Source organism: Galeopterus variegatus, unplaced genomic scaffold (genome assembly GCF_000696425.1).
Source record: "Galeopterus variegatus unplaced genomic scaffold, G_variegatus-3.0.2 Scaffold2028, whole genome shotgun sequence".
Lineage (NCBI taxonomy): Eukaryota > Metazoa > Chordata > Mammalia > Dermoptera > Cynocephalidae > Galeopterus > Galeopterus variegatus.
This window is the reverse complement of record NW_007728139.1, coordinates 212,214-234,912: the sequence shown is the minus strand read 5'-3', so window position 1 is coordinate 234,912 and position 22,699 is coordinate 212,214. Positions and strand designations below refer to the sequence as shown.

The window sequence follows — 22,699 nt, the reverse complement described above, 5'->3', positions numbered from 1 at the left end:
ATATATTCACAAAGGCAAGAGAAATTTTATCTAGAAAACAATGCGGTATACAGTAGTCCCTCTTATCTGCGGTTTTACTTCCACAGTTTCAGTTACCTGTAGTCAACCACAGTCTGAAAAAATAAAGGTATTTACAGAGAGATCACATTCACAAAACTTATTACAGTATATATATTGTTATAATTCTATTTTATTATAGTTGTTGTTAAACTCTTACTGTGCCTAATTTATAAATTGAACTTTACCATGGGTATGTGTATATGGGAAGAAACATAGTACGTATAGGGTTTGGTACTACTAGAGGTTTTGGGCATCCCCTGAGGGTCTTGGAACGTATCTGCTGCAAATAAGGGGAAACTACTGAGGTGCAGACTACTGTAGTGCATTTTGCGGGTAGCATATACAGGCAGTATAAATGAGAGAAGTGGAAGGAAAAAACCTGGGAAAGATTGACTGGCACTAGATCTCAAAAAAGAGTTTGACATTAAATTAGTAGGCATTGGAAGTTACATATTTTTGAGCAATATTATTTCCTGTCTATAGTATTATAATGCCTGAAACAGAAAGATATAAAACTATTCTTTTCATTTTTACTGTGTAAGTCAGGTTTTTATGAGAGAAACAGAACCAGTTGGAGATAATATCAGATTTATTTTAAAGAACTGGCTTACGTGATTGTGTAGGGTTGGTTAGGTAAATCCAAAATCAAACCAAGGGTTATGAATCACAGTCTGGGAACCCTTGGACAAGAGCGAACACTGCAGTCCACAGGTGGAATCTCTTCTTCTGGGAAACCTTCGTTCTATTTTAAAGCGTTTCAGCTGGTTGGATCAGGCCCATCAAGATAATCATTGATGATCTCAACTGATTGTAGATGTTAATCATGTCAGTAAAAGACCTTCACAATAACATCTGGATTAATGTTTTGAATAAACTTGGTACTATACTTAATCAAGCTGACACATAAAACCGGCCATTACACTATTTATTTAGCAAAGTGTTATATAAATAAGGATGTATTTTTCATTTCTTTTATAAATGGATCTGTGAACGGCCTAGTTTGGAACTAATAAAAACATTTGGATTCATGGCACTTTTCAGATAAAGAACTGAGTATAAAACTGACTAACATTTTTTGGTAACATTTGGTATAATTTCATGCTTATGGAAGAGTTGCAAGACTAATACTAGGAGTACCATATATTTTTATTTTCTCGCACTTATTTCATCTTTTTCTCTTTCTATGTAAATATATGTACCTTTCTTTTTCCTGAACCATTTGAGAGCAAGTTTGAGGCACCAGGCCCTTTATCCATAAATCTGTTTTTTCTAAGAATAAGAATGTTCTCATACAGAACCACAATAATCAAAATCATGAAAATAACACAGACACAGTACTATCATCTGATCCACATACGTATTTAGATTTTATCACATGATACTGTAGTGTTCTTTAAGGCTTTTCCTTGGTGGGTTGTTGTGGGGGAAGCAGTCCAGTATCTAATGTAAGTGCATTACACTTAGGAATTGTGTCTTTTTCGACTCCTTTAATTTAGAAGAGTTCCTTGATCTCTTTTGTCTTTCTTGACATTGACAGTTTTGAACAATAAAAGCTAATTATTTAGTAGAATGCCTCTGAATTTAGATTTGTCTGATGTTAGCTCATTATTAGATTCAGATGATGCATTTTTGTACCAAAGTGATATTTTGCCCTTCTAAGTGCATCATATCTGGAGATTGCCCCAATACAGGTGATGTTAATTTTGACATTTGGTGATATCTTCTAGATTTCTTTGGAGTTAAAGCATTGAATTTAAAGCTTTGAGTTTAATAGCTTATTTGCAGGGATATGCTTTGAGACTATCATTAGACTTTAAGCTGCTAGTTTTAGCTTCCGTTGATGATTTTTTAAATTTCTATCATCTCTCCTATGTTTATTGGTTGGCATTTTACTATAAGAATGAGCTTTTCTTTGTCATTAATTTATATTGGTATGGACTCATGTATTATTATTTTTGAATTATAATTCATTACTGTCCTTACATATTTCGATGTTCAGATTATCCCAGCGCCAGGACCCTTTCATAGCTTCTGTGTCCTTTTAATTCTTTTAAGAATTATGTCCCCATAATTTATTAAGCGCTTCCATACTCTCTGGCAGAAGATGTACCAGGCTTGGCTACACTTTTCCTGATCCAGCCTTGGAATTAGCCTTTTCTCCAAATAGCTCTGGTTTGTTTTGGTGGAGAATGGTATTTAGAAACCAAAATTAGGGCTTCTGGGCTGAGCCCGTGGCGCACCGCGTGTTCGGATCCTATATAGGGATGACCGGTGCGCTCACAGCGCTCACTGGCTGAGCGCGGTGCGGCCGGTCTCAAAAAGGACAAAAAAAAAAATTAGGGCTTCTGGGCTGAGCCCGTGGCGCACCGCGTGTTCGGATCCTATATAGGGATGACCGGTGCGCTCACAGCGCTCACTGGCTGAGCGCGGTGCGGCCGGTCTCAAAAAGGACAAAAAAAAAAATTAGGGCTTCTTCTGAGCCCTCTCAGCAGACAAAGCTAGGAAGTAAATGTATGTATGTATCTTTGCATACATCTACACCTTTCTATATCTACAATAAAAACCTTAAGTTTATGCTGATACCTCCAATTTTGATGCAACACCCATGAAGTAGGTTTTAGTTATAGTCCCCTGTTTTGTATTAGTAATTCCTTTCTCTACCAATGAGAAACCTTGCTCCCATTATCCTCAATATATTTACTAATTTGCTCAAGTCTAAAGTATAAAAGGTGTGCACATCACTCTAGAATGGAAACCTACTAAATAGAATTCAGTATATGCTTACAGTTCTTTTAATTTTTAAAGTCCAGTTACGTAGGATGAAGTAAACCAAACTTAAGGATATAGTTAGATGCTTTTTGACAAATGCATATGCTCATTTAATTAACACACCTGTCAAGATATAGAATGTTTTTATCACCCTTTATATCTCTTCCCAGTTAATCTTCCAACCATCAAAACAATCCCTTTTCTGATTTTCCCTTCACTATAGATGAGTATTGCACATTTTAGAATTTTATGTAAGTGGAATTATACCAAATATATTCTTTTGTGTCTTTCTTTTACACATCCAAATATCTGTGAGATTATCTAATTCATTGTTGGCTGTGTCAGTAAAACTTTATAAACTTAAAAAATATATAACTTTGGCCTCAGGAAACTGTTGTCAATAGATTTTTATTCCTTTTATTTTTATCATCTTTGTGGATTTCTGGAAATTGACTTGTCCCCCCAGTATGAGATACACTTTCTATCCCTTTCATATCTTTATTTGTTCTTTGTAAAGAACGAAATAATTCTAACCAGGGAGAAGTTGGGAGGAATTATATGTTGTCCCATGCAAAGGCCTTGACATATTGGTCCAGAAATAAGTTTGACCTAACCTACTTTTCCATTGTGGTTGTTATGTATATATATATATATATATTTTTTTTTTTTTTTAACTGCAATCAGAGGAATACAATGCATTATCAAAATGAGTCCTTTCAAAAATACTTTGAGGTGCTCCCCATTGAACATGTCGATGAATAGACTTTGGGCTGAATACACAAATGTTAGATCTTTTATTATTGTCCTACAAGTCCTTGAGGCTCTTTATTTTGTTTTTGTCTAATTTATTTTTATTGTTTAGATGGGATAATTTCTATTGATTTATCCTAAAGTTCATTTTTTCTTTCCTGTGTTATATTCATCCTATTATTGAGCCCATTCGGTGAGTTTTTGTTTCTGTTATTTTATTTTTTCCTTCTAAAATTTCCATTTAGTTCTTCCTTATATATCTTGTTTCTTTGCTGAAACTTTCTACTTTTTGTTTCAAGTGTGTTTGTAATTGAAGTATTTTATAATGGCTACTTTAAAATCCTTGTCAGATAATTCCTATTGTCATCTTTGTACTGCTGTCTGCTAATTGTCTTTTTATCATTCAAGTTGAGATTTTTCTTAGTTTTTGGTATGATGAGTGATTTTTGTTTTATTATTATTGTATCCTGGACGTTTTGGATATTATATTACAAGACTTTGGATCTTATTTAAGTCTTCTATTTTAGCAGGCCTCCTCTGATACCGCACCAGCAGGGGAGGAGGGTTGCAAGGTGGGGGTGGAAGTCCAGACTCCCCACTTGGCCTCTACTGTTAATACCTTGGTGAGGAAGGTAGGGCATCTCTTACCTTGGGTGGTGGTAGAAGTTTAGGCTCTCCACTCAGTCTCTACTGACACTCCAGGGGTGGATAAGGGGCTCCTTGCTACTGATGGGCAGAGGTGGAAGTCTAGGCTCCCTAGGTGGCCTCAATTGACAAGGGTGAGGGAGGGATTCTGTGCTGTTTGCCTTGAGTAGAGGGTGATTATAGTTGAAAAGGTTGTGTCTTGCTAGATTACACCTTTCCCAATTCTTCCACAAGAGAGGACAGGCTTTTCTTGTTGGACTTTTTTTGGTTGTTTTGTTATTGTTTAGCTTTAAGTGCTCACTGGCATTTCTGGGTTGCAGGCTCCTCCGTTACCCAGTTGTGGATATATAAGAGGCAAAAAGAAAACCCAGAGAACTTACTGTCATGCTGTCAAGTTCCAAGGCTGTTAGCCAGACCACCTTCTCTCCACCATTCAGAGTCTGATGTTTGTTTTTTATATATTGTGATCAGGGTTTTTAGCTGTATCTAGTGGGGAGGAATAGGGAGAAATATGTCTCTTCGTCTTGTCTGGAACTGGACGTCCTAAACGGTGTAAAAGAGAAAGTAGTCCATAGAGAACTTAATTAAAAATAAAATGCTCAAAAATATTTTATTCTTAAAAATATTTTATCACCATATTTTTCTAAGTCACCAAGTTGTACATAAGGTTAAGTATATTCTTTGTTTTAGATTTATATGTGTTTATAAAAGCACATATCTTTATGTTCTTAGGATTATGTACTGAAGGACTTTACCGTGTTAGTGGAAACAAAACTGATCAAGACAATATTCAAAAGCAGTTTGATCAAGGTAAGATAATTATGTAAAATAAGATCATCGCTTTATTGTTTTCCTTACTGGAATTTCATGGTGGGAAGATTGATTTTCATTTGGAAACTTTTTAAGTTTTGGATATTGAGGGGAAAGAGTTTTAAAGTGTGATTAATAGTATTAAGGAGAATAGCTACTACAGTAAAAAGGTACAGGAGACCGAGGAAAAGTCTGTTGTCTTTCCAATAGCAGGAAAGTCATTGATTACTTTAGAGCCTTTTCTTTTAGTTAAGGAGCTGGGTACTAGGGAATTATAAGAGGCAGGAAACTTTTAAAGTACATTCGCAGTAGAAGAAGAGATTGAAGACAACAATAAGAGGCAGATGGGTCAAGAAAATACAGTATTTTATATATATTTATACATTTTATATATAACTGTTATGTATTTTATATAACACAGTCGTGTGTTGCTTAATGAAGGGGATATGTTCTGAGATATGTGTTGTTAGGTGATTGCATCATTGTCTAAACAGTGTATGAGAGTACTTCAAAAAGTTCATGGAAAGATTGTGTTATCTTTTAATTCTGTTTTTCATAAACTTTTCGAAATACCCTCGTACATCATAGACCTAGTGGTATAGCCTACTACATACCTAGGCTATAGCCATTATAATCTTATGGGACCACCATCATATATACCGTCAGTCGTTGACCAAAACATTAAGTGGTACATGACTGTATTTTTAAATGTAACAGTGAAGACAGAAGAGATAAGAAAGGAGGAACTGAAAAAGAAACCATTTGGTATTGAAGCAAAGTCCTTCATAGGCCCAGAAGGAATGGAGTGCAGTAGAATAGGTATTGATTTAGAAATGAGAAACTCTCTTACCCTGAGACTGCAGGGAATAGCATAAAACAGATATTTTGAGGTGAGTCAATATTTTATGGCCTATATACTCTTAGTTTATTCCCATGTTACATTCCTAATCCAATAACCTATCTCACAAATAAGACTGTGATTGAATCTATATAAGTCTGTCACCATAATTAGAAAAGCAATGAATTGACTTATGATGGATCAGCATTTTTGTGTATCAAAGGTAGTACTTATTTAAAGGTTTTCTTCATATTGGAATAACTAACCATTAGAAGTAAAAACAAAGCTGGATTCCCTACTTACATTAAATTCTATATGCAATTAAAGATATAAATGTAAAAATGAAAACCATGAGTACTAGGGAGAAAAATGAGTGAATATGTTTATTGTCTTGGAGTAGAGAAAGGCCTAAACTTTGATAGGAAACCTAGAAAGCATAATTAAAGTGATAGACTGGACTACCTAAAAATGTAAAAATTCTGTATGAGAGTGTGGATAAAACATAAGCAAAGCCAGGAAACAAAACTATAATCATGGGGAGAATGTGGAATACCGACGCTAGATCAAGCAATTCACATCAGAAGAAAGCAGTATACCAGTAAGTATATGAAGATATGCTCAGCCTCTATCAATGATAAAGAAATAAAAATTAAAACAAAAGGAGTATTTATTTGTTTTATTATCAGAGTGAAAAAAATTGTTGGTAAGGGTGTAGGCAAATAGGTTCTTGTATACTGTTAGTTGTGGGTGTCTTTTGAGAGACAGTTTGTGAATATCTATTAAAATTTAGGTAGCTTTACTAGAGAGATTTCACTTCTAGGAATTTATGTTACAGAAATCTTTGAAAGATTTCTTTTTGAGAGATAAACTTTTTTTCATCATTGTTTGTCATTTTTAAAAAGATGCGTGGGAACTTCCTGTGTGTCCATAAGTAGAATAACTACGTAACGATGTAAACTAATGAAGATTTAAGTTGTTGAAATGGCAAAATGTCAGTTTTTGAGTGGTGTGTATGTATGTGTGTGTGCATCTATGCTTTGTTGCCAAACAGTATTGTAAAGTCTTGTATCCCATTTTTAAAAAGTATTCTATTAGAGAAACTGGATTTCATCATATTAAATTGGTAGAGTTTCACTTCCAGTAATGAGGGCAGGGTAGTTAATACCAAGGCTCTTGAATGTTACTTCCTGGTTTTTGTTTTCTGGTCCTGCCACTTAACTATCTTTGTGCCCCAGTAAAGTTAATTTTTCTAAATCTCAATTTTTTCATCTCTAGAATGGGGGTGATAAGAGTAACTATGAGGATAATAAAATAATGCATATGGAAAGTTTTCTGTGCCAGGTACCATATTAAATGTTCATTGTGTAGCTATTATTACAAGGAATGTAGGCTAAGAAAATGAGCTTTAATCCTCAAGTGTTTATTATAGCATCTTCATAATATTTTTGTAAGATTTTTAAATGAAATAAATTTAAATATTCAGTAATAGAATATTATGTAAATTGTTCAATCTGGGGAAGTATTTTGTAGCTATTAAAATTGTTTATGTAGGGCAATATGTATAAGTTCTTAGTACTGTTCTTGCAACTTTTCTGCAAGTTTGAAAACACATTATAATGAAATGTTACCTCGCAAAAACAAAATGTTTTAAAAAATTGTGAAATTTTAATAACCTTGGATAACCTTAAAAATGAAATACAGTATAAAATGTATAGATAATGTATAATTTTTTTAAATGAGCAGAAAAGAGCTGAAAGGAAAAATGCTAAAGTGTGAACAAGTGTGATGTTGATAATTTTTTTCTTTTTGCTGGTCTGTATTTTTACATTTAAGTGACTTGTTAATATTAATTAACCTTACAGTACATCCTTAGTATGTTCCATTCTTGTTTTTCTTAAGTTGAAACTTCACTGATAACTATTTAAATTTAAACTGTTTTTTTTTTTTTCCTTTTTTTGTCTTTTTTCGTGACTGGCAATGGATCGCAACCCTCAGTGTCGCGCCCGGTCTGTATGTGGGATCTGAACCCTCGGAGGGAGCGCTGCCGCGCTCCCAAGCGGCGCACTGTAGCAGTGCGCCACCGGGCCGGCCCGAAATTTAAACTGTTTTTTTTTTTTTCCTTTTTTTGTCTTTTTTCGTGACTGGCAATGGATCGCAACCCTCAGTGTCGCGCCCGGTCTGTATGTGGGATCTGAACCCTCGGAGGGAGCGCTGCCGCGCTCCCAAGCGGCGCACTGTAGCAGTGCGCCACCGGGCCGGCCCGAAATTTAAACTGTTTTTTTTTTTTTCCTTTTTTTGTCTTTTTTCGTGACTGGCAATGGATCGCAACCCTCAGTGTCGCGCCCGGTCTGTATGTGGGATCTGAACCCTCGGAGGGAGCGCTGCCGCGCTCCCAAGCGGCGCACTGTAGCAGTGCGCCACCGGGCCGGCCCGAAATTTAAACGGTGTTGCTCCCGCCCCTTGCTCAGCCAGTGAGCGGGAACCGGTCTGTATGTGGGATCCGAACCCTCGGGCGGGAGCGCCGCCGCGCTTCCCAAGCGGCGCACTATCCAGTGCGCCACCGGGCCGGCCCTAAACTGTTTTATACTACAATTTTAAATGCGAAGTTAAAAGGTCCAGATTAGAATTTATATTCATAATGCCTTTCTTTTGTCTTTCAAATAGCTTATGTAAGCAAAATAAATTAAAAGAAGATAGATATCAGTAAAGTTCTTCAATATACTAATAAAACTAACAGTACATTTTATTATAAAGGAAAACGCTTCTTGCTTGGTTGTCTTTTCACTGAAGTTTGTCAGCTCGTAAAGAAAAGTAGCTAATGAGAAGACTTTAAATATCTTTTGGTCTAGAAGTACCTGTTTAGCTTACTTCTGTAATAAATTATTTTATCATAAATTAAAATATTAATTTTTATCTTGTAGATCATAATATCAATCTAGTATCAATGGAAGTAACAGTAAATGCTGTAGCTGGAGCTCTTAAAGCTTTCTTTGCAGATCTGCCAGATCCTTTAATTCCATATTCTCTTCATCCAGAGCTACTGGAAGCAGCAAGTAAGTATAAAACTCTGTGTTTGAGAGGGATGATGATGGCAGTATTTGGATATTGATTGCTAAGTGATATAGTCAGTTATGCATTAGAATATGTAGCTAATAAAAAACTCACCTTATAAGAACTCTGTTTCTTAAAGGTATTTTCCTCTCAAAATCAGAATCCCTGGGGATGGCCCCCAGGAATATTCAGTTTTGGCTGGCCTCCTGGATGATTTAAATCTTCCTAGAAGTTTGAAGATTACTGTACTAGCAGTTTGAGGTACAAACTTCTAGTTTTTTAATTCAAACTCAGAGGCATTACAGTAATTCTCCCTAATCCATGAGATAAATGTTCTAGTGTCCCCAGCGGATGCTTTCCACGAATAGTACCAAACCCCGTATATACTATGTTTTTTCCTATGCATAAATACCTACAGTAAAGTTTAATTTATAAATTCGGCATGGTAAGAGGTTAACAACAATGACTAATAATAAAATAGAACAATTACAACAATGTACTATAATAAAAGTTATGTGATGGCAGTTGGTCTCTCTCTCAAAATGTCTTAATATTTTCGGACTGCAGTTGACTGTGGGTAACTGAAACCTTGGAAAGCAAAACTGCTGTTAAGGAAGGACTACTGTATAAGAAAATTAAATAAGTCCTTCAAATGAATGTATTTATAATGTATGTCATTATACATTACAGAAATTTACTTTGGCTTCATGTCTTAAGTCATTTTTGGAAAAAGTAAGTCAGGAATATGGGTACTTATTCAGTATTTATTTCTGCCGTGGCATCATTCATTCACATGTATTTTGGTAAACAGATATTTATCTAGAAAATGAGACCTAAGTCTTTTTGGACATAAGGTAACCTAGTAATTCACATTGTTTCTCAATGGCTAAAATTAATATGGTTTCTAAATATTTCTCTTTAATGTTTCCTTTTGATTGCAAGTCTTCACGTTCTTTTAACGGAAACTACATCATTGATTTGATTATGTTAAAGTTCTCAGTTAATTTTTTTTTTAAATTAAAAACCACTTCAATATATTTTCTTTCACAAGGTATAGTTAGTTTGCCTTATCATATTCCCATATGTAAACTGGGAAAATGGTTCAATTGATAGTTTAGATTTTCTTATTTCTCGACTTTAAATAGTAGCCTCAGAACTTGCCTAGTTAGGAAATGTTTGAAGACTGATTTAGAAGTAATATGTTGTGACAAATGAGAATTTGTTAGTACTTGGTTATACTACCGTTAAGATGTGGTATGCACATTGTCCTCTGAGAAGAAAGAACAGGAAAGCAATCTTATTTTCCACATATTGCAGGACTGCTTTTCAGTTATCCTGTTTCATAACTTGCATAAATTTGAAATGCTTATACTACCTAGAAAGGAAAATTTTTGATAAGCAAAGTGGATTTACAAGCAGGTTTAGTGTAAACAAACTATGGGCTGAGGGCCACATTCAGTCTGTCACCAGTTTTTGGAAGGCTTTTTAGCTGAGAATCATTTTACATCAAGAAAATTTTATGACACATTAAAATTATATGAAATTTAAGTTTCAAAAGTTTTACTGGAACACAGCCATGCTCATTTGTTTATTACTGTTTTTGTGCTACAACTGCAGGGTTCATAGTTGTGCCCACTGTCTGGAATATTTATTATCTGTAGCATGAGTATTAAGACCATAGCAGAATTATAAGTAATTAGTTTATTCTAAATCAATATGTAGTTATATAAATTTCATGAGTAAGTTGCTAATGTACCATTTCTTATTACATCAGTGCTGAGTCACTTTGATCTTCAGTGATCAGATTTACATGTAAAAAGGCTATAGTAGTAGATAATAATGTTAGTTTATAGGATTTCTTAATGTGGGTAATTTAGCAGTTTCTTTAGAACATTTCCTTTGATTTTATTTACCTATCATCATATGCCTAAAACACATTCTTGATTGTCTCTTACAGTAAACATAGCAGGAATCTTTATCAAATATTTTTTTTATGAAATATTTTAAAAATGCGTTTCACACAAAATCTTTACTGCTTTTAATTTTACAGAAATTCCAGATAAAACAGAACGTCTTCATGCCTTGAAAGAAATTGTTAAGAAATTTCATCCTGTAAACTATGATGTATTCAGATATGTAATAACACATCTAAACAGGTATTTTTATTTCCTCTCGTTTTTGCTAATAAAATGCAATACACATTTCAAACGTAAACTTTGTAAGTTGGGTAATAAGATAGAAAAAGGGGCACAAACTAAACATGCGGTTCAGTTTTAGGTCTTGATAATGGTTCTCTAATTTACATTTTCTATTGTTGATCTAAAAAGGTATATGATTATTTTTGTACATGTAATGATTATATAAATGTAAGCGTGGTAAGCATATTTTCTTTATCACACTTATTCGTTAACAATCCTCTTATATAGAATCTTAGAATTTTAGTTATGAAATTTAACCAAATCAAACCTATTTGGGGTTGGAAAACTTGAGGCCTAAAGAGGGAAGTTATATGCCCAAAGTCACTTAAGTAATATAACAGCACATTTTATGACTAGAATCTAAGTCTTTAAGATGTTTGATTTGCTTTTTCTACTGTACTGTGTTGCTGTTGTGTATCTTGCTTATTTTGTTTGGATATTTCACACACTGAAATTTTATCAGAAACTTTATATTACTATCTACCCTGACTGTTACCTGAAATGCAGGGCACTAATCCTTGTATTAATAGCCCTAAATACATTAAGCTTCAAGTATATGCTTTTTCCTAAAAAAAAAAAAAAAAAAAAGTCCTCCCAGTACCATTCATTAAGTGAAAGGCAGTAGTGTATAATGGTTAGAAAGCTCAGACTATGGAATCAGACAGGCTTTGGTTTGAAGTATTGCCAGATCTGTAACCTTGGACAAATTACTTATCCTTGCTAAGTCTTGATCTTCTCAACTATAAAAATGAGAAAAATAACAGCTCACAAAGTTCTGAGGATTGAATGGGGTTGTTAGTATTTGTACTAATTTTTTCGAAAGTTTAGTCTTCATAATATTTTTTACTGTAATTTTAATGAATTGCAGTTTTTTGGGGGGATGGGGGGTTGTATTTTTTCCTAAAGAAGCATTGTTGATACTACAGTTTATTTTCTAAATTAATAACATCAAGGCCCAAACCAAGTACATTTCAATCTGTACCTCTTAAAAGAGAGTATTAACTAATGTTTGAAGTTTTATTGTTGCTTTGAATGTAGTATAAAATTGTATTAACATTTCTTATAACCCTTCACCCAAGTCTCTTTCCCTAAGAAAGTACCAGCATACTATATAACTAGTGGAATTTCCTTTTTTGAAAAGTACAATACCGTGAGTGGTTGGTGTTAAGATAACAGATGTGCATCTGGTACTACAGAAGACCTTACCCAATATGGAATGTAGGGATAGTTTGTGAACATATTATTGTCTGGCTGAAATAAGAATTGGACTTCATTAAAAAGAGTAGGGAAAGCAGGCAGAGGGCAGAGCATGTTCAAAGAATCACAGTGCTGGCCCACCATTAAAAGTATTTTAAATACTGCTTTTGGCTCTGGTGACACAACAGTTAACAACATAGCCAAAAGCATATGTGATGCATCGAAGAACAGCAAAGATGCCTATGTGATTGGAGCAGAGTGAAGGACTGGCAGAGTAAGAGATAAGAGGGATAGTGCCAGATCCTATAGGACAGTATTAGTCAGAGTGTGGTCCATTAACTAACTTTAGTCCTCAAAATGTTTTACTGACAAGATCAGGGGGTCACTGCAGAATATAAATCACATATCACTAGGTATACTGTTGAGTTGAGCTGACATTTGGGGATGGGGGTGCAGGGCAGACTTCCTTAATGAAAGAAACTGCATGATTTCAAGTTCTGTCCATTACTCTGAGCAGCATGGTGATCCATTGGAGAGTAGAGCAGAGGAATAACATAATCAGACAAATTTTAAAAGGAATACTCACCTATATTGTAATTGGATAAGGCCCCTTGTGTGCCACATTCTGTTATAAGTGCTTAGGGACACAGCAGTAAACAGTCACCCATTTCATGAAGCTTATGTTTTAGTATAGGAGAAAAACAAATACATGTATAATGGATGACTGAAAAATTTCAGAGGTTGCAAAAATTAATCTATGGAGTTATTCCCTGGTTATTTTCTCTTTCACTCTTTACATCCCGTGAGCATCAAGTCACTTTTTTCTTCTAATTAATTTTCTATTTTCTTTCCTCTTCCACTGCATTTAGTTCAGGCTTTATCACTTCTCATTTAGGAACTTTTTAGTTTAATTTTATTTAATAGCGTTCTTTCCCTGCCAGTGTCTCCTCCTGATCTTCCTTTGGTCCTGATGCCAGAATGATCTTTCTAAGAGATCTTTCTGTGAAGATCACTTATGATTAAATAGCACTTTATTTCTTTAGTTTAAAATCCAAACTGTTTAACACTAGGTGGTCTGGTTCTAACTTCTTCAGTTACATCTGATTTCCTTTCCTCCTGTGCAGAAAGTAAGCTCTACTGTATTAAATTAATACAGGTTGAGTATCTCTTATCCAAAATGCTTAGTACCAAAGTGTTTCAGATTTTGGATTTTGGAATATTTTCGTATATATAATGAGATGTCTTGGAGATGGGACCTGAGAACTGTTTTCTGTGGCTTATAGTAGAATGCTTGAAACTGGGTAATTTATAAAGAAGAGAAATTTATTTCTTACAGTTCTAGAGGCTGAGAAGTACAAAGTACAAGGGGTCATATCTGGTGAAGGCTTTCTTGCTAGTGGGGACTCTGCAGAGTCCCTAAGTGGCACAGGGCATCACATAGTGAGGGAGCCTAAAGCGTGCTAGCTCAGGTCTCTCAGGTCTGTCTTTCTCTTCTTAAAAAGCCACCAGTCCCACTCCCATGATAACCTGTTAATCCATGAGTGGGTTAATCCATTCATGAGGGCAGATCTCTCATGGTTTAATCACCTCTTAAAGTCTCTACCTCTGAATAGCATAGCCAGATGTCCTACCCTGTTAATACTGTTACACTGGAGATTGTTTCAACATGAGTAATAGAGGGGACACACATTCAAAACATAGCAGGAAACCAAGCCTAAACACAAAATTCATTTATATTTCATATATACCTTATGCATATAGCCTGAAGGTAACTTTATACAATATTTTTTAATAATTTTGTGCATGAAACAAAGTTTGTGTACATTGAACCATCAGAAAGCAAAGGTGTCACTCTCTTAGCCATGATTTGTGGACAATCTGTGGTTGTTTGGCATCACCATCATTCGTGATTCTGAGTTTTTATGCTACCGATAAGCAATTATTTTCTTAAATTAGGGTACTTCAAAAGTTTCATAGAAAGATTCGTGTTACCTTTCAATTTTATTTTTCCACAAACTTTTTGAAGTACCTTCATACTTATTCACACATAAGTACTTTAACAGTAAAAAGGATGACATATCATTAATACAGTGAAAAAATAATGCATTCAAGGTGACTAAGCAGCGCGGTAGCATCACCCGGACACTTGTATCAGCTGTTAAACAATAGCAACAAACAGCACCAACAAACAACAGCAGGCTGTCAGTCTCCACCTATGGTGCTGTGTTTTGATTAAAAGGTTACCGCACGGGCCGGCCCGGTGGCGCACTGGATAGTGCGCTGCTTGGGAAGCGCGGCAGCGCTCCCGTCCGAGGGTTCGGATCCCACGTACAGACCGGCTCCCGCTCACTGGCTGAGCGAGGCGTGGGAGCAACCCCGAGGCTTGCGATCCCGTTGCCGGTCCCCGGTCCGGTACGGGGGCAACACTGAGGGTTGCAATCCGTTGCCGGACACGGAAAAAAGACAAAAAGACAAAAAAAAAAAAAAAAGGTTACCGCACACTGTATTTTATTTTTTTTAGGTGAGGAGAAAAATCAGAAGCAGCTGAGGGACCAGGAAGTAGGTCCTCTAGGGATGAGGAGGCAGTCTGCTGGATGGCTTTTAAAAATGTTTCCTCCAGTGTTGTCTGCCTCATTAACAATGGTTTTTGTCTTTGAAAGTTTCTCTTTGATTTTATAAGCTGACATGGTTTCTTATTCTGTTCTGAATACACACTGCTCTAATCCTTCAGTAAACCCATCACACGTATTCACCATGTCATCTATAAGCACTTTTTCTGCAGTATTCACAGTGTCATCTTCATGGTGACAATAACAGGTTTATCATCCCTTATCTGAAAAGTTTATAAGAGGTATGGAATTTTTCACTTGTGACATCATGTCAGCTCAAAAAGTTTTAGATTTTTGAGCATTTTGGACTTTCAGATTAGGGATATTTAACCTGTATGTAGCAGGTAACAAAAGTACCAATTTATACTTCTTCAGCAATCTGTTTTAAGAAGCCCTCCAAGAGATTCTGATACACACTAAAGTTAAGAACCACTGTTTTAACTGAATTATTCTTTCCTACAATTCTTCCCATGCCCATCACCCTTGACTCAACTCAAACATTACCTTTTCTAGGAAGGCTTCCCTGGCCACCCTCCTTTGTATTTTTTGACTCTTCAATTGGACTTTTTGACTCTTCAGTTAGACCTGATGCCTAACAAAGATGTGGTATATATACTTAATGGAATACTACTCTGCCATAAAAAACAATTAGTTCCTTCCATTTGCAGCAACATGGATGAACTTATAGAAAATTATATTAAGTGAAATAAGCTAAGCATAGAAAGAAAAATACCCCATGCCCTCATTCATATAAATGGGAGCTAAAAAAATTAATTTCTTCAAAAAGGAAACATACTCAATGTTTTCCAACTTTATAGGTATGTCCAGAACCTAGTACTTGCCTACTACATAGAAACACCAAACTGGGGCTACCCAGCTAGGTGTTAAAAGTATCATCTTTTAACAAAAGGTTGATTTTTATCCAGAATATTCTAATTTAGTCTCTTTTAACAAATAGTAGTGACTTTTATCACAGAACACACGTTTTTTGGACCACATATTTTACCTCAGATGAGCAACTTCTGTGTTTGGGGGTTTCCTTTGGTTTAGACTTAAAATTTTTTTGTCTGTAAACTTAAAATTTCCTTCTACCCTGCATAATTCTGGACTGTTTATGTATGAAATGATGGGGTTGATGGATAAGCTCCTGAAGATCCCTTCCAATTTAATAATTTTGAGTTATAGCTCAAAATTTACCCCTTATACTTCTTGCATATTAAAGATGGTGGTAGAAGTGCTTGCTCAGGACTGGATGCAAATCAGTTAACATATGACCGTTTGTAAACTGAGGTTAAATAAGAATTTTAACGTGGAATATGAACTGAGTTGTCTTTCAAATTAAATTTGTAACAGAGTGTGAGATATTTAATGATTAAAAAGATTATTTTGTGGAATACCAGAAACTAATTTTTTTGAAATTTAAAAATTCTCCTGGTTGTGTTGATAGTGTATTCTTTACAAAGCTTGTTGAAAAAGATGGTATTTCCTGGTTTATCTTTTCATCTTTACAATAGTCCTGTTTCTCTTGCTGGAAACTCACTAAAATTTGTCAAATGGGCTTCTTATCTGAGGAAAAAAGGTGGAGGCTTGAGGGTTTTTTTTTGTTTTGGGGGGTTGTTTTTTTTCCCCATAAAAATTAAAGAGGCTTTCATATGTAAATTTAAGCCCCAGGGTGCAAAATTTTTAAAAGATTATCTTCTATTCTCATAGAATGGATTTTTACTGCTGCCCCCCATTTTAGAATGTGGTTGAATGTAGAATGCACAGGAAGAAAGATGTTTTAAATTTGAAGTTAAAATAAAAATGTAACACTAAAAAATCCGAGATCACTTCTAGCTTAGGGATTCTGTCCTTCTAATGAATTTTGATTTCTAAGTGTTTTTTCCTTTCATAATTTCAGGGTTAGTCAGCAAAATAAAATCAACCTAATGACAGCAGACAACTTATCCATCTGTTTTTGGCCAACCTTGATGAGACCTGATTTTGAAAATCGAGAGTTTCTGTCTACCACTAAGATCCATCAATCTGTCGTTGAAACATTCATTCAACAGTGTCAGTTTTTCTTTTACAATGGAGAAATTGTAGAAACTGTGAACACTGTGGCTCCTCCACCACCTTCAAACCCAGGACAGTTGGTGGAACCAATGGTACCGCTTCAGTTACCACCACCATTGCAACCTCAGCTGATACAACCACAATTACAGACGGATCCTCTTGGTATTATATAAACAGGAAGTGATTGCGTACAGCAAATTGGACAAAAAGCAAATCTAGACATGCATGTTTCAGGGTTCAGTAGTATACTTCATGTTTCATAGCAGATAATTCACATTCAAGATAAAAAATTTTCTCTTTGAACTATATGGTATTCCTTATTCACTTACATTGCAAATCTAAGACCATGTGATAAGCATGACTGAAGAGGTTTAATTTTTATAAACAAAAATAGTTATAAAATACAAAGCTGCTGCTGCATGCAACCTTATTGCAATCAGTATATCATTCCTGTGGCAATTTCTGTCACATTATATTGTGAATAAAATTTTTCTATAGAAATTAAATGATTTAAAAACTCACATATATGAAACATTTAATGCTTTTCAGCCTGCTTTATGGCTGGTTTTGTTATTTGATGTGCTAATTTGAGCAACTTAATTTACATTCTAGCAGTCTGTGTAGATAACTAAAAGCCCAGTTAAGTATTTTATAATTTCAGGCTACTTATGCCATGCTTGGGATGATGTTTGAAAGAAAGAAAAAATACACTTAACATATTTCACATTTCTGCATCTTCATTTTTACTTCTAAATGAACCTGTGAATGATCTGATGAGGGATAAATGAACCTATTCCTTTTACACACATACCAAGGACATGCTCGTGGCTAAAGTGAATCGATAATGTTGTGCAAAGGGTAATTGTCACCAACTCATTTCTTTATGGTCCATAATGAAATAAACATTTTGTATACTGTTAATTCTGTAAACAGATGCATGTTCAAAGATCTATGATGGTCTTGTATTCTTAATCTAATATATTTTAGATATTTTAATTTTTTCCCTCTTGGGGAATACATTTAGTATAGTGTAGAAAATACTTCATGCTTGCTTCGGCAGCACATATACTAGAAAATACTTCATGACATTTTCATATAAGGTTATGTAACTTTTCATACATAAACATGTAATTTGTTGTAGAAGATTCTTTAAACCAAACATTTTAATCTAGGACTTAAATTTAATCTGTTCCTTGAATCTATTTTTATGTGGCCCTTAAAAACATATCCAAAAAATCCATTGCTAATATAGCAATAAAAATACTTTGGGTACTGACAGGCTCTTTGGAGTGTGTATATATAAAATTACAAACTTGTGTTCATATTCTTTGATGTGTTATACTAAAATACAAAATGGCTTTTGCACCATTTTTAAAATCAATTTTTTCCTTTGATGTTGGTACCAGAGTTGACTGCTGCTTTGGGGGCTAAACATTTTGTTAGCAAAGATACAACCAGAATAGTAAGTTACAGATAAAATTGTCAGAATAGGTGGCACAGGTAAATTTTGTTTGACTTTATTCAAAAGTCTTTCATTGTCAAACCATGCCATTTTTTTCTGGAAAGGAAAAAAAGTGGTTTGTTTTCCATTGCTAGGTTATATTTTGTGTAGTAAAGAAAAAAAAAATTCTTTGGTTAATGTTGTAATCTTCATAAATACTGCAACTTTAAGGTTATCTTATGTATTATAGTAAATAGATGATTTTGAGATTCAAGGCTCCTAAGAGTTTGATTTGCTCCATTTTTTCCTTAAATAAATATTGTCTTTCCCAACTGTTATGTTCTAGGTATTGTACTTCCAATGTTAACTTCAGAACCAAGATGTCGACATGAACCAGGCTGCTGTTGAAGTACATGTATATTATAAATTATCTTATTTGTGTTATACTCTTACATGTTATTATCTTTTCTAAGAAAACAAAGTCCCTATTATTCCTATTGCAAAGCACACAGGAATTAAGAAAGTACAGTAATTAAAAAAAAAAAAATCCGGTAAATGTAGTATTCTTAACTTGTTCTATATTACTTATACCTGTTGTCTATATAGCTTTAATTTATAGCTGTCAGTTTAACATTGGCATGTCTGGCAAAGAAAATTAAACTTTAAGAATTTTATAAACTGTTTCTAGGTTGCTAAAGAATTTATTTTTCTACTATATATGGTATAGACAAAGCATCAAACTATGTACAGGAAAAAAAGCCTGACTATTTCTATTGGAAGTAAGCTGAAAGAATTTTCAGAGCTGTTTGTGTCTTCAGTTTATTCTGTCATAACTTTGCTATTGTAATATGTGAATCCCAGTTTATTTAAGCTATTCTCTTTTATACTGTGTTAATTTAACATTCATCTGCATATAGTACCATTTTTGTTATTAAAACTAGCATTTACCATTTTCCACATTAACTACCTTATGACTTCCTAAAAATTTATCTCCACCTTTCTATGCATTCTATCATTGATTTGACACACTTCATAGTGAGTCATTTAAATATTCTGCATTTGGTTTAATTAATCAGTAGGTTACAGTTTTTGAAAATTAAAGTACAGTTTAAAGCTTAGTCTGTTACACTGAAGTGTGTTTGTTTTTTGCCAAGGGTTATGTTTTTAAATATTAGGAAAATAATTCTGAGAAAAAAATAACATGATTAAAATTTTCTTCTGATAAGTTACTTGAAGGCTTCACTGTTTAGGGACATATAATATTTGAGACTTCTTAAAGGATTTAAAGAATAGTAGATAGTGCCATAATTATGGGTAAACATTAAGGCATTATTTTATAATACTAAATAAAATTCCATCCACACATTGCCATTGTTTAAGGTTCAATGCTTATATTTATTACAGCATTGGACTTAACAGTGTCTAGATTAGCAATGTAAAGAAGCATAGTGGTACTCTATTTCAAATTTTCAGTAAATTTATTAGAAGCCAAATTTTGGCTTATTCAGCAGACACCAGGATGTAAAATTTAGTTAAGAATAAAATTCCAGGCATAGTATATTTCTATTTGAAATGGTATTTGTTAGTAGTGCTTTCTCCCCACCCCACCTCCAACATTTACAATGTAAATACTGTAGGTGACAGCAATTTAACTTAGCCAAAAAAAAGCAGCTTTTATTTTCCATACTGTTTGTAAATAATGTAGATTTTTTTTTTTTTTGAGGTACTGGAATCGAATTTCTAATATCTCTTAGATATAAACAAAAGGGAACAATTGGAATAAGAACTTAGGCCTTAGCTTCCATGGTGATTTTTAGTTTTTTATACAGTAATAATTGTGATGCTATTTGTCAACTGGATATAAATATATATATAATTTTAAAAAGTCAAAAGTGCTTTGTTTCTTTGTTTATAATTAATGTAATTTTGTGCTTCACCTACAGGATGCTGCAGTAAATTAAGTATCAATGAAGCTTCTGATGTATAAAGAATGCTATGAATAAAACATTAAGAAGCTGTGTAATTTTAAGGTAGAATTGCCTCTATTTTTACCATTTCATTGGTAAAAATCAGCTATTTTTTCAAGTACAATATGAAAAATTAAATTTATGTTAATATAATGAAAATTTTATTAGGGAGTTTTATTATTGAGCTTTCGCTGTACCATGAAAGGAGGTCCAAGATTTATTATGGATGTATATTTATGTAAATTGGACTTTTTAAATTGTCAGGGTAAACAAGATAATGCACAAATTTCTAAGACTCATATGTTACCTGGATCTGAATTTTGAGCTTACCAGATATTCTTTTAAGCCACTGGAAGTATTTTGAAAACCCATTTTAGTTATAGCAGAGCTGCTAACACCAAAAAATATATTTTTGTTTTCTTTTTATGGTTTATGAATATTAAGCCAAACTTTTGGGTGTATGTTGTCAGAGTCTATGGATCTGATGCAGTCTGGTTAACTTGAATCTTTGTGTTTATCTTGAATTTAATCATTTTTAATTAAGTAATTTAATTCTTAGGCCGAACAGTTTCTGATTTGTTTCAGTGCATATGGGGCGTGTTTTAACGTTTTATTGTATTTGAACTCTTGAAGTTCTTAGCCTTTTCAGGTAATCAAATATCTGAAAATAAAAATTTTCTCAGATTTAATAAGGGAAGGGACTACTCTTCAAAATCGTTTTCTTATGATAGCATCTGTGTGTACTTGAGAAAACTGTACAAGCATTAACATCTCATATTCTAATATCCAGTTATTTGATATGATCCAAGAATCATAGTCTTTTTAAAGCAGTGAAAATCTACTAATTAATGAACTTGGGAATCTTCACTATTCAATTGAACCTCATCATCATCCTATATGTATGATTCCATTTTTTCCCTTACAGTATTAGTTGTATTTCTTTGTTGTGGGTGGACGGTGGGGAGGGTAAGGGAGGGTAAGGAAGATCCACAGAATCTGATATTGTTCACTTTCTTAATTACATTGCTTAGTGTTCATCTTTTATGGAAAGTTTGCAGGCAGTAGGAATGATTTTGAAGAGCTAATCAATGATGGTCAACATTTTAGTTATTTCTGAATATATAAAATCATAAACCTTAAAAATTAGTGTGGTGCTGGCAGTTCTGGTAGTCACCTTTACCAGTTTAGGTAGGTGAGGTAAGACATGCGATATATGCACTTTGTGAATCACTTCAAAAAATTTGTAGTTGAGAAAAACTTAATACTTGTTTATTCTCACAGTGCAGATTTTTAATTTTATTTGCCTCAAATGGAAAAAGTTATTGTAAATAATTTAATAATGGCCAGCCCCCCTGTCCTAATAGTTTGCCTAGTATTTAAGATTTTCTTAGTGTTTTAACCTATTTTTTTCAAATTTATTTTTGTATTATATTTTATTTCAATATAAGTGATGTGGTTTTAGCAGTTGACCTATTTATTCATTGCTTCACTAATTCATTCAAATAAGTTTTAATTATGTATCTGTCTTTGCTCACCAGATCATTATCTTGTGACCTTGAACTGTGAATGCTTTGTGCTAACCATTTAATATTTCTAGGTAATTGCTGCAAGTTCTTAAAAATTGAACCAGCTTTGAATTTGGAACTTAGTTTTCTTTTTCTCAAGATTCTTGGTATTTCATTTTATCCAAATAAATGTCTATTTAGGTGTTCAAAGAAGCAGACTTATATGTATTTTCATAAATGATTAGTAAAATGAGTAGCAATACATACTATCCTACTCCCATTAATTATTTCTGTAGGACTTGAGTTATTTTTAAATGGGTAGGTGAAAGGATTAAGAATATCTAGCTATCTGAGAGAACATACTGTTTATCTCTCAGACTTCTTGGAAATTTCATTTCTAGATTTTTCATTTGTTGGCAGAGGCATAGCTGATATGTTTTTGGTTTACAATATTTGAAGTGAGAGAAACCACTACCAGCCATGTACTTTTAAAATACAAACTAAAATCTGTTTTATCCAATACTTTAATCACAAAATGACTATTTTACCTTAAAATCGAATTAAGTTATTCATTGTGTAGATCAGGAGTTACCATACTTTCTCTGGGAAAGGCCATATGTTTTCTGTCACACTACTCAATTCTGCTGTTGTAGTGCATAGTAGCCATAAACAGTATAGGAATGAATGAGCCTGAATGAATGAATGTGTTTTAATAAAATTATGTTTACAAAAAACAGACAGCAGACCAGATTTGTCCCACAGACCATAGTTGGCTGATTCCTGGCATAAATGGTTGGTAGAATT

At 33.9% G+C, this 22,699-nt stretch overlaps 1 protein-coding gene across 2 annotated transcripts in view; it reads left to right on the top strand.

Annotated features, from left to right (window-relative positions):
- The window catches only part of ARHGAP5 (Rho GTPase activating protein 5), a 97,868-nt gene extending 75,760 nt beyond the window's left edge, over positions 1-22,108 (top strand). For both annotated transcript variants that reach the window (XM_008580121.1, XM_008580120.1), the window contains exons 4-7: positions 4,957-5,034; positions 8,794-8,925; positions 10,974-11,079; positions 16,828-22,108. In XM_008580121.1, coding sequence (XP_008578343.1) covers positions 4,957-5,034; positions 8,794-8,925; positions 10,974-11,079; positions 16,828-17,155 — 644 coding nt within the window. In that variant the 3' untranslated portion in view covers positions 17,156-22,108. The remainder of the gene's footprint in view (positions 1-4,956; positions 5,035-8,793; positions 8,926-10,973; positions 11,080-16,827) is intronic.
- Positions 22,109-22,699: the final 591 nt, after the last annotated feature.